Source organism: Ambystoma mexicanum, chromosome 1p (assembly GCF_040938575.1).
Source record: "Ambystoma mexicanum isolate Mex_15411 chromosome 1p, UKY_AmexF1_1, whole genome shotgun sequence".
In the NCBI taxonomy this organism is placed as follows: domain Eukaryota; kingdom Metazoa; phylum Chordata; class Amphibia; order Caudata; family Ambystomatidae; genus Ambystoma; species Ambystoma mexicanum.
This window is the reverse complement of record NC_090921.1, coordinates 565,270,017-565,287,339: the sequence shown is the minus strand read 5'-3', so window position 1 is coordinate 565,287,339 and position 17,323 is coordinate 565,270,017. Positions and strand designations below refer to the sequence as shown.

Here is a 17,323-nt window from a genome sequence, read left to right as displayed (position 1 = left end):
TTTGTATATATAATTGTAAATAAATAAAAAATAAAAAAGCATACCCCAAGTCTATCGGGATTAGAATGCACTGATGATTCCTAATAATGGTGATACCAGGTGTGTAGTTGTCTGCAGTCTTAAACTGTGTCTTGAAAAATGATCTGTTTGAAATAGCACTGCCCTCTTTACAAATTTATTTTCCTGGAGCAAAGCCTTGGCATTTAAGCTAATTTGCATGCCTACAGTGCTTTGCCCATCTGACTGAACTAGAGGTAAACTTCCACAGATGGCTCCTGGTTGGTGTTGTACTGTGTATGGCTTTGCTCAAAGGACTTCATAGACTTCCATGGTCTGGTGGAAGGTTTTTTTTCAAGCCTTTTATGAACCCACTGTAACTTTACTGGTTGCTCAAATTAATATCTAAAAGATTTTGCATAGCCTGACTCAAAGATAGATTATGTTGCTCTTTATAACTATAATTTCTTATTCATCCACAAGGGCGTGTGTATATATATTCTGTAGTTTCACAGATTAAAAAAATCATCTAAATTATTCCTGTCCAAGGCAGTTAACACCTGTGTCACTACTGTTTGTGAAACGTCTGCAACATTTATGCCGGGAAGCAGAAAAAAAGGCCAGCAATTGATAGAAGACACCTTTTGACCATTGGTTGGTATGTAACCGTGACGATCAAATGTCAGTATCATTGATTCTCTTTGTGTTTCTAAACGTCAGTTGCTCCTTTATAGCTATTGAGGCACACTGTGAGTATTTGAAGCGTCTTTTCAGTAGCCTTAGACATAAATTGTGATAAATGTGAAAGGGGCTGGTTTGTGATCAACTTTTTCTGTTTTAGGTTTGTGTTGGCTGTAGGAAGCGCAGTCTTTGACGCCATGTTTAATGGAGGAATGGCAACAACCTCTACAGAAATTGAACTTCCAGATGTGGAACCTGCTGCCTTTCTAGCTCTACTGAAGTAAGCCCTTTTATTTGTGTGTATTTTGTTTGTGTGTGTGTCTTCGAAACTGCTTTAGATTCACATATTCATAGTTTACCATTTGGTTGTTCTGGAGCAGTAAATGTTTGCTTAAGAGTTGAAGTTTGGTCATGACCGGGGTCTTATCACACAGACTTTGCCATGCACGTGCATCTACCCAGAATTCTTCAAGTGGACACCCCTTTGATTACTTTTTTTCCTGCTAATTGTTCGTCACATAGTGGAGGTGCACGCAGAAGAACAGAAACTACGACTGTGAAGTGAGGCTCCAGCAAGGTGCAGGTCTGAATTTCTGTGTAGGGACAGAGCCTACGAGTATGACAAATATTATACTTTTCAATTTTGGGTCTCATCCCCTTGGTTACCATAGCACTCATTGAAAAGTCTCCACTTACATTTTGTCCGAAATGCAACACAATGTTCCCATAGATTAAACTCCATAAAATGTGTTGCGCAATCATTGGACCTGTAAGGCTTGTAAACAATTGAGCCAAAACCGCCAAAGAGATAAAAACAGCAATGTGGAGCAGCATATGCCATGGAGGCTTAAAAAGTAGGGACCTCCCAAAACTTGGGACTAGTGAAAACTTTGGCAGAAGCTACCACCAAATCTAAAGACGCACAAGTGCTTAGAACACAAAACGGTTGGCCCCCAGCACCAAGTCCAGCTCAGATGCTGCTTGGTTGAAGGGGTCAAAAAATTTAGACACCAGAGGTTTGTCTTCGATGAGCGCTGATCTGCTTGGTAGCAACAGATTTGACACTGAGAAATCTGCCACAAAGGTAGAGGCCACACCCCTGCATCGCACCGAAAGGCATGGCGCAAACACTGCAGCAAAGCTCCTGGTTGCCGAGAGCACATGTAGAAAAAATATAATGGCAAGTGTATTTATCACACCAAAAGCTGCAAAAAATTGGCCTGGATGACAGCCTTGTTTGTCGCAGGCATTCTGTTGAATGCCTGCGACAAACCCTTTTTTTTTTTTTTGAAAAATGAAACCCCCTTTTTTTGTGTCGAGCAAGTGCACAAATGAAGGTAAGAGACGGTTTAAAACTGTTTTGGTATGTTTGGTCAATTGTCTCGCAAGAAAGACCAAAAGTGGAAGTTTATGTTGGCTTCCATAAAGAAGCAAATGCTCCCATCAGGCCTTATTACCCAAGCAGGAATACTTCTTTGTCTCTATTGCTTAGCATTTGAATCCTCTGCCTATAACTTTGAGTGTTATGTGCAAGGCCCCAGGAGAAGGGAAGCTCTTGTGAATTTTCCTGGAACTGTCCAGTTGCGTTTCTGTCGGCATGCTTTGATCACTGCTCTGGTAAGCAAAGGTTGCTAGTGCAAAGTATTGTCGTAATGTCTCTTATTTTCTAGAATCCTGGAGTTTTCAATCCCTTTCCAGGACACCATGTGAAGCCCAAAAACCAGATGACTCCGGGCCACTCCCACAGGGTAGACTGGTGTGTATGGTTCGAAATTCTCTAAACCGATATCTAGTCGCATGACTGGGAAAATTAGACCAAAGAGACACTGGGTTACTTTTGAATGGCCTAAAACGAACAGGATCAGGGGAAAACAATAGCCAACCCAGGGACAACCCTCACTAAAAACATACTTTATACTTGCATAAAAAAAGACAATTTGGGTGGCAAAATGTTTACATTAAAAATGCAAACCAAAAACCATGAACCCTATTTTGTTTTTAAACTGACTGATTGCCAGTAGGTTTTTACGACATAATGGTCTCTTAGTTTTGGACAGATCTGGAAAATGAGGTAGAGTAGAATTTCAGGTGTTTGTGGTTTGGGATCCTGTGGATGATTTAAAAAAAAAAAAAAAAACCCGTTTCTCAAAATAATGGCAGTGCCCTATGTAGTTTTTTTTATGACTGCTTTCCAGCATCATGTATAGTGTAACAAAGTTATTTGCTGCTCTCATCACTAACGTGTATATTTATTGGGGCTCACATTAAGCGTAGTGCTTACTCATTCACTGTCTTTCATTTAATGCAAAAGTCAAACTGAGCCAACTATTAAGGAGATTTTCTTTTTGCAAATCTTACCATCTCTTTCCTAACCCACCCAACACTTTTATCTGACTCCAGAGGTGAGTAAGACTTTTTTTTTAATCTCACCCACTGCCTGTATGCTCGTTTTGGGACCACTGGACCCCCTTCTTAGAAGGATACAATGGAGGGTGGGTGACCTCTATCCTGGGTTTGTGGCTCATGCTTGTCTATGGTAGTAGCCCCTACTATATGTGGTGTCCTGCCAAGGTCCCCCAGGATCCCTAGAGCAATGTCGTTTTGGGTTCACTGCTGAGTCCGTAGGCTCCCCAGTTCATGAGTAGTCCCCTCCTTTTTGTGACTGTTGCATTTTGCTAATTGCAGCACTAGCCATCCTCCATGGAGTGCCGTGGGGACACTTTGCATCATTTTACTTCTTTCTAAATAGCAGTTTTGCTACTTTAAAGGCATCCTCTGAACCAGATGGGTGCAGTTGATACTTTCTACTATAATTTTTGAGTGCGTCATCCAAGGCTGTTGCTGCAGCCGCGATAATGCACAAAAGGGGACTGTATACTCAATATGGCACTCCTTACTCTTTAACCCCTGTTCAAGATGTCCAGTCCTTCGTTTTCCATCCATATTCCTTGCCAGGTTGGGGGTGGGGGGCTCTCTTCCTTCATGTACCATGTTGTGTTTGTGTGGGTGGGTGGGGGTGGGTGTGTGGGGGTGTTGGGAGGAAGTGGAGAGTGTCCTTATTGGAGTGCTAAGTTTGCTACCAGCCCTTTTTCCGGATATAAGGAGACGAGCTGGACCCAGGAACCAAGTCGACCACTGGAACTAAAAAAATGTGAAGAAGATGAGCGAGAGACGTTGCAGGACTGCTGCAGAGACCAGTACTGGCCCAGTAAGAGTTATTGCCTTACCCACCTCGACCTTCTACTCGACAGGGAAGACCTCTGTATGGTTATGTTATGTTATAAAGCACTTGTTCGCAGAAGCATCATGGTGCTGAAGCACATCAGGACGAAAAGGTGTTTAAAACAGAAAGGTTTTTAGCAAGCCGCAGAAGCTAAGGTGGTCAGGAGTAGCCGAATTGGGAAAGGTAAAGTGTTCCATAGCTTGGCCGCAGCAACCAAGAAGGACCAGCCACCCATTCGGGCATGCTTAAACCGAGGGATGAACAGTTCAGCTCTCTCAGATGTTAATGAGCATCCAGGCACATATTGTTGGAATTTCTCCTGCATAAATTTCAGTCCCATGCGATAAAAGGCACGCTGGACAATACAGAGCGACTTAAAAATAATCCGCTTCTGCACTGACAACCAGTGTAGTGACCGCAAGACTGGGGAAATATGTGCCCTATAAGCAGTGTTAGTGGCCACGTGAGCTGCTGAGTTCTGCAGTAGCTGAAGCCAGTGGATGACATAAGCTGGCTGTACCAGGAACAGAGAGTTGCAATAGTCAAGCCGGCTCAGTACCAAAGAAGACACTACCAAATGGCGAATGTTATCCGGAAGAAAGAGAAAGGGCAGAACTTTCTTTAGTACTTTAAGTTGGAAATAGCCAGATTTACATACCAAGTTAACTTGTGCTGTGCCGGAGAGGGATTCAGAAAACGGGAATCCCAGGTTCCGAACTACCGGGACAGGTACAGGACCGGGCCCCAGCTCTGAGGGCTAGAAAGCAGAAGATCTGAGCAATGAAGGGGGAGGAGAGATGAGAACCACAAGGGGAAGTCGAAGGACCCACCACAAAGATCTCTGGGTGGGGAGAAACTGGCTGAAACTCAATGGGGACAAAACAGTCACCCACTGCCGTCGAACACCCCCGCAGCCGATCCGCATTCTCCTGTTTGGCGAGATCCAGCCGGACAATGATTTGGGTGTTATCTGCATAGGAGTACGATTGAAAACCATGAGACTGGATGAGGAGGAACAGAAGAGGCCGAATATAGATGACAAAGTGCGGGGGACTAAGGGAAACCACAGACAAGTTTAAAAGAACCTGAGCGAAAAGACCCCAAAGAAAGAACTTCTGATCTATCGGACAGGCATGACGAAAACCAAGCAAGCACCTGACCAGAGAGGCCGGCCTGAGAGAGCCGGAGCAGAAGGTTGTGATAGTCCACTGTATCAAAGGCAGCCGAGAGATCTATTAAAATCAAGGTGCACGCTCTCCCCCCTGCCCCATCTACCAATCTGGTCAGGTCATCCATAACTGAAACCGGGACACATTCCCTGCACCGGCCTTGAAACCAGATTGAAACAGGTCCAAGAAGTGTGACTTTTCTAGGAAGTCTGTGAGGAGTGGGGAAATTGGAGACCGAGGGTTTACCCCTGCACATTTGCAGAGGCGCCAGCTTGTCAGCCACTGCCCTAAATGTCTGTGCGACTTTAGACCGATCTACATCCAAAGGGCTATCCCTTGTGTGTAGGATTCTTGAAATGATGTCGATACCTGACAAAGGTTACTTTCGCACTAAGACTGGTGGGACCAACCAGTTACCTGTCCTGCTTGAGGTTTGTCACCCGTTAATTCTCGCTGGGATGTGCACTGCTGCATTTGTTCTGCAAGGCCCGGAATCGGACATCTGCCGTTGCAAGGACCTCTGGCTGGAGCTCATCATGGGCATCTTCAAGGCTTTGGTGGGATTCTGGAAATCCTCTGTGCTGCCCCCTCCACCAGGAGACCTGCTTGCAGGACAACCAAAGATCAACCTCCAGGTTTGTGTGTGCCGCCTGATTCTGTACAGGGTCATTGCAAGAAGTGCATCCGTGATGATCTCTGTGGGGTCCCTTCTTCATTGTGGAACAGATTCTGTGCGATTTACCTACAATCTGTGGTCTCCAGAGGATTCTAAAGATGACCAGGGATTACACTCTAGGGGTTCTCCTGCAGAGCCACAGGGGTGGTAGTTGCTCCCCTTCACACTGGAACTGTGCTTAAGCCCCTTACGTCGTCCTCTTTGTAATTCTGCCATTGCTCTACACTAATTGAACTTTGGTACTGGACCTGCACTAATTGCGTGTGCCCTCTGGCTAGGGCTGGATTTGGGATTAACTATGAGAGAACATCACTTGCTCCCTACTTTACAAGATTGCATTTAATATGTGTTTTATGCTTAATTAATTTAAAGTGGGGTGTAACCCATTGAAGGTAACCTAAGTGTTATATATATATATATATATATCTCTGAGGCTTGTGGATCTGCTTAGACCACATGCTATGCATAGGCTGACATCTAGTGGTAGTCGCAGAGTATTGAATGATTTGTAAACACGAAAAGGGATGCCGACTGGTTGTGTTAGTAATACTATCCCTAGTGTGATGTCTACTGTACCAGTGGTCCGTCACGTGTCGAGGTCCCTCAGATTGTTTTTTTTTTCCACCATTGTGGTTGGTCGCTGGTTTCTTTCAGGATAATGCCTTTGATTAGTCCAAGTTTAATTTAGACTTTTTCAATCCTTCGAACAACCTCACGCTGCATTACCAACTGCTTTGGCGGATGGCTCTGCCGTCAATGGTGCACAACTGTCTCGACGAACGAAGACTGCGGCCTACACGGCCCTCGGCCCTTCACAGTAGGGAGAGTGGGGGGAGGTCATATACTTTGTACCATTTTAAGAGAATGCCTCTTCTGGCCCCTTGTCTTCCCTTTTGTCGCTGCGTTGCCCTTTCCATTAGCAATGGAAAATACTCCTTTTAAAAGTTGCCTTTCCTGCAACAGGACATTTCCTTGGAAAGACACACACAAAGTGTGCAATCACTGTCTGCCAAGGGACCACCACGAGAACAACTGCAAGTCCTGCAGACTTTTCTGTCCAAAAACCCTAAAGGACAGTCGGACCAAATGCGGGGCCGCCCACGCCATGCCAGTTGAGGCCTCTATAGACCTGGCGGGGTGAGAACCATGGTGGATTTCTACGTGAACGGGAACCCGCTAAACTTCAAGGAATGCAAGGCCAAATTCTCGATCCCGAAGACGGAAAGATTCCGCTACACCCAGCTCAGGCATTGGCTGACCAGTGGAGCAGCCAAGAAACTAGGCTGCAGAGGGCTCACAGCCCTAGAGCGGACCCTCGTGTTGAACCCCCCCCCCCAAAGGAAAAATGTCGACCTTATACAAACTGCTCGACAGGTCGGACCCATCCAAGAAAGAGCCGTACATGTTCAAATGTGAAAGAGACATTGGCAGGACCATTGAGCCGGAGGAATGGAGTCGGATCTGGGCTCGCGTCCACAAGAGCTCCAGATGCACGACAAACAGAGGGCGCCTACAAGGTGTGCTACCGCTGGTACCGGACCCCAGAGGCTTTAAACAAATTCAACCCGGCCATACCCCCACAGTGCTGGAGGGGTTGCCCTGACCGGGGCACGCTGCTTCACTTGCTTTGGACCTGCCCGAAGTCCACATTGTTCTGGAGGGAGGTCCTGGACCAGATCAGAGGGATAACGGACTCACAATCTCCTTGGACACTGCATCGGCCGTGGGGTATGTTATTAGTGTCTTTGTGCTTGTGTGCGCCCTGGCCGTCGGGGGTCTTTTCCATCACAGAGCCGTCAACCTGCTTCTTGGTGTCGGGGGCACGCACGTGGGGTTCCATCAAACCCTGCTCGCCTTCTGCGTCACTCATGACCCCGATACTGCCCTCGCTAGAGTCTTCCGTCACATCAATGGAGGCCTCGGCCTGCATGGCGTGAGCGGGCCAGCATATGTTCTGCTGATCCTTAATGTTTTCGGTCGAAAAAGTATACAGGATTTACAAACATTTTCGAGGTGATCCCTCGGGTGACAGTAATTGCCCACTCGGTGGGTGTCCTTCAACAGAATTTTTCGGTGGCAGGTAGGGCAACATTTAAAGGGAGTTTTGTCCATTATTGTTTACAAGGGCAGATTGACTAGAAAAAAGGGAAAGGGATGACAGGATAAGCATTCTCTAAAGGTCAGTATGAAGATCCTGCCCCTCTCCCTACCGTACCGGGCCAAAGCCCAAAGAGGCCCGTGTAGGCTGCGTCTGTTGGTTGATCAGTCAGTCGTCGGCGATTAGGTTCTTTGTCGAAAGCAGTTGAGCATAACCGTGCGGCAAAGTGAACAATAAAGGATAGAAATCTACAATTAAACTTTCAACTAATTAAAAAGGCAGCAGCCTGGAAGAGAACTCTGCATTTGCGACCAACTTTGATGTCGGAAAAAAACAATCTGAGGGACCTCAACGCATGAAGGACCCTGGGTACAGTACACGTCACACTAGGGATAGTATTACTAACACGCTACTCAATGTCAGACTATGCAGAGCATGTGATCCATGCGGGCCCGATGCCCCAGAGGACAGGGATGACTTCGAGGATCTCTCCGTTCACAGCGCGTGGCTCAACAGTTGACGACGCAGTTGGCCACGGAGTGCGGGTTAGTGCGGTGGGAAGTGTGTGCCTGAGTCACCGGGTGATGCCTCAGTCACAGGGTCGCTGGCCTGCTTATTGGAGCCTGGGGCCTGCACATGGGATTCCATTGGACCCTAATTGCCTTCAGCATCGCTAAGAACGTCAATGCTGCCTTCGCTGTATTTTTTTTTTCAAATATGTTTTTATTGGTATTTATGCATGCCAGCTTAATATTGCATCATCAGAGACGCCTTTCGCAGAAGGCCTGCCGGTAAGTTATAACAACAAAGAAGAGCAACAAAACAGAAACAAACGGAACACAAATTAGGCCCAACGGTGGGCGAGTCTAGGTTTTTCACTGTCCTCTGGGCCAACACATTCTCTTTAGCCTTAGACATGCCTCCAAAACCAAAGGTCGGTTTGGAAACAGCACATAAAAGGCCCTGCTTTTGCGTGCCGTAGCACAGGCGTTTTGACGTCCCTCCAAGAAAACACCAAAAATGCAAGAGAGAATTAAGAAACCCGTTGGTGCTTCCCTGCTTAAAGCAAGGTCGCCGAAAAAATCGCTAACCTGAATAAATGCATTTTCACAAACCCTCCTTTTGGCCTAAGCTAATCTATTTTTTTTTTGTACATCAACAAATGCATGTACATCGATAGTGATACATTTCTAAATTTCCATATCCTGCATAATTAGTGCATTTGTCACATTGTCAGGGGACAAGCGTTCAGGTTGTAAGTGTTCCAGAGCTCTAGAACAGCACTGGCATAGCAAAGATCCTAAAGTAGGTAATTGTATACAGCAATAACAGCAGTAAATGGCAAGAACGGAAAATATTTTCCAACCCCATGACGTGAACAGTTTCCAAGCCAAAGTACTGATGTCCCAGCTACCTTCTTTAACATGAATTTCGGACCCCCATGTGTGTAACCTCTTAATAGGGGAGTAGTCTGCTACCTAAATGCAGCAAGATGACCCGACCATTTTACAAACCCCTCTTCTCTCAGCTAACATTGTGTTTAAGACCATCCTATTATGAAATGCAACCAGCCTAATAGCTTTCTGTTCTAATGTCATATTGAATAGTATGTCAGTCGTCTCATTAATCGTTCTTTTGAACACTCGTGCCAACCTTCTGATGTCTCGGGAGTTTATTGCCGGGCTCCAAAAGACAATTATTGCTTTTGACTCATCCCCTAATATTTGACCAGCTGTATCATCCTCGATATGCCTCCTCAACGGTGTTTCAATATTTCTAAAGCTGCTGTCAAGTAGACCCCCTGGTAACAGTTTCCCTAAGTAACAGGATCCCTTCCAATCTTTGGGTAACCATGGATTTGCTTGCTTCCCACTGACAAAGTAAATTGATCCCCCAATGTGCAAGGGCCTTGTTTTAATTCCCCAAAACTGTAGTATTCATACAATTGTCATATGTAGCCATGTACCTAGAAACTCGCTTACTCCAACAAAAGGTTACTATGGCACGATTATTGTTAATTGTGTATGCTGGAGGAGTCGCTTCCCTGTTTCTACTGGTGTCATTCGACACAATATAATTGATTGGTATGGCATAGAATTCCTGCCTTAGCTTTGGTAGAGGCAGTGTTTGTAGTGCTACTGTTAGCAAACACCAAGCATCAAAAGGTAGTAGCACCTGCTGATCAAAGGTATTTATATATGTCCCATCAGAGTTACCTGTGGTACTGTCATTTCATCTACCAAAAAACATGGTCCTAAATTAAGCATAGCAAGCAGTGGACAATGGAAGAGGATATATGTACCATCCTTACCCTTTTTCACTGTGTTGTGGAAAGCGGGAACATACCCAACAATTGGTTTTGTTCGGTATTGCATGAGTATCATTCATTATTCTTATGTAGATAACCACTTTTGGTGTTCAAAATCATTGGGATGAAGTGTACATAGAAAGCAGACGTAGTTGAGCTGACCGTAGACAAGAGCGAGCTAATGGGGAATGAGCTCTCCAGAAATCATAGGCATTAATATAGGTACGATATATGCCACAATAACTGTAATCGCACATTTTATCTCTAGTCGACCATAGTCCTTTGGAACTGGTCATTCCAGTGGTTAAACTTTCCATTTCATCACTTCTATGTACCCCGAGCAGAGGCATAGTCTCTCAGTGTCCGTTAAGAAGCCTCACTGATATAGGCTTTATAAGTTCATCCGTGCGTGGCACCTGACCACATGGCCCATCTTGCTTGGAGTCTTCTTTTCCCTGCCATCCTATACCTCCAGGCGTATTTGGGGGGAGTATGGAGGGAATATTGTTGGTTTCTTGTGGGTGCAGTACTAAAAATACCACACTTTCCTACTATGCTGTGTGAGTATTTAGAACGTGCAAGTGCAGAAAGGTAGAAGGGGTAACTGCTAGCGAGTCAGCTTGTGGGTAAGCCATAGAGTAAGTGCTAGAAATGTTGAGTGCTACACGGCCTGGGCCGCGGGAGGTGTAAGTGCGAGCCTCCATATCGGAGGGTGTGAAATGCAAGTGCTGTGGATAGACGGGAGCTGGGAAGAAATGATGTGGGAGGTCAAAGCCCTGAGGATGCAGGGCATAAGGGCCAATGACACCAATTCAGCAACTGTGGGATTAGCAGAGGAGGGAAGGAGGAGGTAAAGAGGAAAGTCTTAAGGAGCTTCTAGAATTTGAGAAGATCCTGCTCAAGGCGCAGGTGGAGGGGGAAGCTATTTCAAAGGAGGCAGCCCGCAGAGGAAAGTGAGCGACCCCCCTCTCATGATCACCTCCAGAGTTGCAGGGTTGGGATCAGGTATTCAGGCCAGGAGGGGGTATTGTTGATCAGTGGGGGCTAGATGACTATTCGCATGGCAAACCCGGTGTTCCCACATTGCTCAGTACCAGAGGTACAATGGGCTCCCATAAAAATCCAATGGTCACAATTCCTCTTAAGATGGCCGCCCTGCGGGTCATTGTCTAAGTAGTTATTGAGAACTAGGAGTCGGGCATGGAGGACTATAAAGCCCCGCCCCCGCAGTGACACGCGTTTCGCGTTAGTTCTGCTGACAGCGGTGTAATGCAACCAGCGCTCAGCTCGCAGACCTGCAAGACAATAGAAAGTCATCCTAACAACTTGCTAAGTTAACAGAAAAACTACAGACCTGAATCTTACCGTACCGGACAAGAATTTCCGCAGTAGCAGTCCTCCGACAGGTGATTTCATTATCCTTAGTTCTGCAGTTCAGTCAGCAGTCTTCTTCCTCAGCTGCGGCTTCTTCACAGTTCAGTCAGCAGTCTTCTTCCTCAGCCGCTGCTTCTTCGCAAAATCCTCTGACCTGCGAAAACCTGCAAAGACAAGGTACACAAGTTAATTAAATAACATTAAGACATTCTAGCGAGTGAAAATGATAAAAAAAAGATGCGCTTACGTATCTGAAGCTCCGACAAGCTTTTCCAAGCGGCCCGAATTCTTTCTTCAGAGAAGGTGCCATTGCTTGGCAACGAAGGCATGCTGTGCTGCGTGCCTTTCCAAAATAACACGTGCAGGCTTACCTTAACAGAAGACTTCAAAAGTTACAAGCGCTACCCAAGAGAAAGTCCTCCAACGAATCTGCAAAAGAAAGAGAGAATCATTAGATCAACGTCAAGAGAGAGCTCTCTCCTCAGAACTTTATTTATTTTTTCTCTCCGAGACTTTAACACCCTATTGACTATAGGTCCCGCCAAGAGTCAAGACACAGCGACTTTTGAAAGTCTTTCAGCCTGAGTTGTTCTTGATTCCCACCACCAACGCACCCCTGTATGAAAGCAGGGTGGATAGCTCCCAAATGACAAAACACAGGTAAGGAGCAGTATGGGGCACATAGAAACTTTAGGGAAGTCAGCAGGGTGGGAAATAGGGGTGAGCCATAGTATCGTGGTCACATAATATTGATTCCAGTATTCCCCCATATCTGCTCTCTTTTGACACAGGGGAAAATCCTGTTTTAACCAGTATTGGCAGATAACCAGGGTCCCAGATTAATTAAGCTCCTGCTGGGACAAGGTGAGCGTTACACCCCTGCCCTCTGTTTAGCAAAACGCTTTACACACAGAGTTGGTGCCAGAGGAACAAATTAGTCTAGAGGGAGAGTATTTAGTGAGATAACGTTGGAAGATGGTGTGGTCCCCGGGCCAGATAGCCTTGTGGATGATGCAGAGGGATTTGAATTTAATCCGTGCAGCAACCGGGAGCCAGTGAAAACTTTTTAGTGCAGGAGAGATGCGGTCCCTGGGCTTAAGGCAAAGGATAAGCCTCGCTGTCCTGGATAAGCTGGAGGGGTTGCAGAGTGGAAGAAGGAAGATTGAGGAGGAGGCTGTTAGAGTAGTTGAGTCTAGAGGGAACCAGGGCTTGAGTCACATTGCACTTCTGAGGGAAAGTGATAAAAGGTAAAATTTCTTTGAGGAGTAAGAGCTGATAGTTGGACTTCTTGGCAATGTCCTGAGTGTGCGGGAGAAAGGAAAGCGAGGAGTCGAAGATGGCTCCAAGGTTTCTGGCTTCATTTGAAGGCGCAGGGAGAGAGCCCAAGGAGGAAAGCCAGAGTGAGGGGAAGGAGAGAGCAGGGGTCCAAATGTGAAAGAACTCCATTTTAGAGGCGTTGAGGGAGATCGTTGGAGGCACACCTGGACTCGGTGTCGATAGGCAGTTTGGGATGATGGAGGGTGCAAGAGGGTCATCTGGGAGTCAGAAGAGCTGTGTGTCTGCGTAACACTGCAAGTTGGAAGAGAAAGAGGAGATGAGGCATGCAAGGTAGAGCCAGGGGGGGGAAGAGTATAGAGCCCCGGGGGACACCACGGGTGGAAATGGAAGTAGGGGAGAAGGTGCCCAGTATGACTTGGGAAGAGTGGTTAGTGAGGAAAGAGTACAGCCAATTCAGTGCCTGATCCGAGATACCAAGAGTATCGCAGAGCCTTTGTATGAGGATGGAATTGTTCACTGTTTCAAATGCAGAGGAGAGATCGAGAAAGATACGGACAGCTAGGGAGTTGAGTCCAGAGATGCGAGCAGTTCTTTGCGGGTGTTCAGAAGAGCAGTTTCCCTGCCTCTGGATGCTCCTAATCCAGATTGATGGTCATGGAGGCCACCAACAAGTTCAGTGTGAGAGTTGAGTTGGGGCAAGGCCAGCTTCTCAAGCAGCTTCACCAGGAAGGGGGTGATGGAGATAGCTGGCAGGGCAGATGGGGTCAGAGGATGTTTCTTTCAGGAGCGGGCGCACAATAGAGTACTTAAGGGGGAGGGGAAGATCCAGTGATGAGTGTTTGTAGAAATCAGCGCGAGCAGGGGAAGAGAGCCAATGTTATCCTTGGTGGTCCTGGGTGAACAAGGGGAGACCTGTTTAGAAGAGACCTTCACTAAGAGGACAACTCTTGTAACCTCTTCGGGAGCGGAGTGTGCTGGGGTGGGGCGAGGCGGGCGGGATGGGTTGTGAGGGAGTGTAGAAAGGGAGGCCAGAATGTCCTGAGTTTTGGTGGCAAAGTGTGAGGCCAGTGCATTGCAGAGGGCCTGTGAAGGATATGGGATAAGGGATAAGGGAGGAGGAGAGTATGGAGGGGTTGGCTAGATCCCTGCAGATTTTGAAAAGTACAGTCAAGTTATTGGATGCACAGGAGACCCGTGCCTGAATGTGGGCTCTTTTCTTTGCACAGATGAAGAGTCTGTATTGCATTACAAGCAGGCGGCAGGCTAGTTTGTCAGAGGATGAGCCTCAGGTTAGCCACTTACGTTCTGTTGCCCTGCACTTTTGTTTCAGGGCTGCAAGTTCGGTGTCGTACCAAGTGTTATGTTTTGAGGCAGGTTTCAGACCAATTCCTCACGACTGGGGCAAGAATGTCAAGAGTGTTGGTGATAGAGAGAAGGAGGTTTCTGAGGGCAGAGTACGAGGTGGAGAGTTTGAGGGGGTTGAAGGTGGAGGCAAAGGCAGCCGGAGTCACTCATTTCATAGGGCGGATGTTGGTGAACGAGGTTGGATGGACGTTTGGGGGCGGGGCGGTTAGCAGGCCAATGGGACCCAGATGAGATGAGAGGCGATAGTTTGTCTGACCAGGAGAGAGGGTTGACTAATGGGGGGGAGAGGGAGAGGTCAGTGTATGAGGGCATCAAGAGTGTGTCCAGCTGTGTGGGGTGTTCCGGAAGGGAGAATGGAGAGGGAAAGCGAGGTGCAGAGGTCAGTGAATAGAGTGGATGCAGAGCCAGGGGAGTCTAGTTGAATGTTGAAATCGCCCAGGAGGAGAAGGTTAGAGGTGGATGAAAGTAAAGAAGAGCAGAAGTCGGCCCATTCAGAGAGGAATAGGGAGGTGTTGCCTGCAGGCCGGTAGATGGTAGCAATGCAAGACTTTCAAAAGAGGAATAGAGCTGGGTAGGTAAGATGGAAGCAGGAACACACTCCGCTAAGATTAAGGCAACGCCCCTTCCCCGCCAGTACAGTGCAGTGAGGTTTAGGCTTGGAGATGATCGTGTAGCCTTCAGGGAGGAGGGAGTCAAAGGCAGTGACTGAGCTGGCATTGAACCAGAACGGTAAGAATGGTAAGAACGAGAATGTCTAGGTCAATTTTTTTTTATGAAGGAGACCGATGTCCGAGCGTTGTTTGTTGCCTGAGCGGTTTTTTTGAGTGTTGCCAGCTGGAGGTTGTCAGCGCTTTTGAAGGTTTTCTGAGGTGGGGTACATGGGCATGGTACACCATTTGGCCTTCCTGCTTGCAGTAGATGCACTGGTTCTCATTCACTATACCAGTGTGTTGTATAACCTGTCCCCTATTTTGGGCATAGCCTCCGATCTCCTATCTATCTGTTGTAACACTCTAGTCTTCTGATCTACTTTCTTCTTTTCTATCCTTTCCTTCTCATTGTCAACTCTGTTCTCAGAATGCTGAGCCATCAGCAGTATTTCAGAAGGTGTCTTTGTTTGCCAGGCACTCTCCGAAGCTGGGATTTGAGACAGAATTTCAAGCAAGAGAGCACATACAAGCTTATCAACTATATATCTCTTTCCTGATTTAGTGTTCAGCAAATACCTGCTCAAATCTATTGCAATACTCTGTTGCCCCCTCAGATTTACGTTGCATGCAGGCTGTTAATTTGTCCCATATGATACTTTTCTGTGATACTAAAGTCTTAAGTTTAGCAAGGATGGCGTTGGGTAATGCTAATATTTTCTCTGGAGGTTTCTCACCTGCTTTTCTCTGTATGTCTGCAGCCTTGAGTTCTATGTTCCCCCCCACCCCAATGCCCCGTTATCTATGTTCCTGATTTACTTCCATAAATCGGGAGGTAAAATGACAGGAGATAACAACTCTATATCTTTATGAGGTCAAAACTGAAGAAGCCAAGACCGACTGTACTTCCTTCATAGAACCCGGTGGAGTTCTTCCTTACGTCTGGGATGGATAGTTTAATTGTGTTAACTTCTTGTCTGGAAAAGGGGACCTAAACAAATTGTTCAATATAGTGTGCTACAACTGTTCTAGCAGGCATATCACCATCGGCTTTGTGGGACGAGTGTCGCAGGCACCTGTCATGGGCATCTGCACAATGGTCTTTTCAATTCTATTGTTGATCAGTAAAGCTAAGTCGAGAGACGGGGAAGTGAGTGCAGTGTCATCTGTGAAGGTGCGCTTATATATTTTCATAACATCTGCTGTACAACACAATTACCTTTTAATGTATTTGTCTTGTAGGTATTCAGCAATTATTTGTAATACCCGTTTCTGAATGGATTGGGAGTATTGCTTGAATGTGTCATGGATCGCCATAGGGGAAACGGATGTATGAGAAATCCATCTAAGAGGAACTCTGATGATGATGCACATTTCTGCAGTATCTCCACTGTGTTTGGGGAGAATGCTCTTCTGAATGAACACGTTGTTTATTAAAGGTTCAGATATATTCCTAAAGCATCCAGCTTTGCTATCTGTAATTCATGTAGTTCCTCCTTATGTGAGAACAGCTCAGATAGGTGCTGATGTGCATTTTCTAGTGTATTGATGGTGCATGCTGAATGATTTAATTGTTGCAATTCTCTGAGTAATGCTGTATTTGTGAGTTCGCACCATTCTCGGGATAGTGTTTTTCCCATGTTTTCTAACAAATATTTTCATTCATGGGTTCGGTAGTCGGTCAAAGAATATGCTACAGCTAATTCAGTCCCTTCCAGTATATAGTCTTCTGCTAATTCTTCTAACCTTGCTTTGTTATTCTCTGTCTGTGCGCTACGAAGCCCTAAGCGGGCGCGAATATTGTAATAGAGGGGTATCGGATTCAGAAGTGGCAGGGGAGCTAGATTGCGTAGCCTTAAGGAGCTCTGGTGTGGAGGTGCAGGAGGCCAAGAGTCAGTGTTGGGTACAAGCGGCAGTGGTGGAGACAGTGCTGGCAGTGAAGGTACATAGGAAGGTGGTGCAGTCGGACATTCTCGTTTTTCACCCAATAGTGCGTCCATTAATTTATCAGCTGTGTGCAGCTCTCTGGATGAGTATATTTTGCATATGTCTAACTGTATTGCTCTATCGCCCCATCACAATCTTCCTGTTGCTTTTGGTCATGTACTAAAGCCTTTTCTGTTTGGGTCATATGTTTGCGAGCGTGCTTCTGTCTACATTTAATGCTCTGGTTTGCCTCTGTGCCAATCTCTAACGGCATCAAAAGCAGCTGGCCTAGCCTTTTTCTGAACCCAAGTTCCACACAACAATAGCAGTGTAGAAGTAAGCAATTTTCAGAAGGGACATCCCATCCCGTCTTTTATGCACCCCAGTTTGAGTTCTGCTGTGAGTGCAATGTCGTAGATGGTTTACAGCTCCCTGCTACGTGTGTAGTTTTCTATGAAAACATACATTTGTCAGTGATTTCATGCTGGTACATTCTAGCTTTCTGACCTACAAGACAAGACTGCTCCATTCCTACCAATATTCTCTTTTGTTTTCATGACTGAGGGTTACTGTCCAGCGGT

The 17,323-nt window shown here is 46.3% G+C and overlaps 1 protein-coding gene across 2 annotated transcripts in view; it reads left to right on the top strand.

Annotated features, from left to right (window-relative positions):
* BTBD2 (BTB domain containing 2) overlaps positions 1-17,323 on the top strand; it is a 628,042-nt gene that overhangs the window by 100,545 nt on the left and 510,174 nt on the right. For both annotated transcript variants that reach the window (XM_069649505.1, XM_069649506.1), the window contains exon 2: positions 839-958. In XM_069649505.1, coding sequence (XP_069505606.1) covers positions 839-958 — 120 coding nt within the window. The remainder of the gene's footprint in view (positions 1-838; positions 959-17,323) is intronic.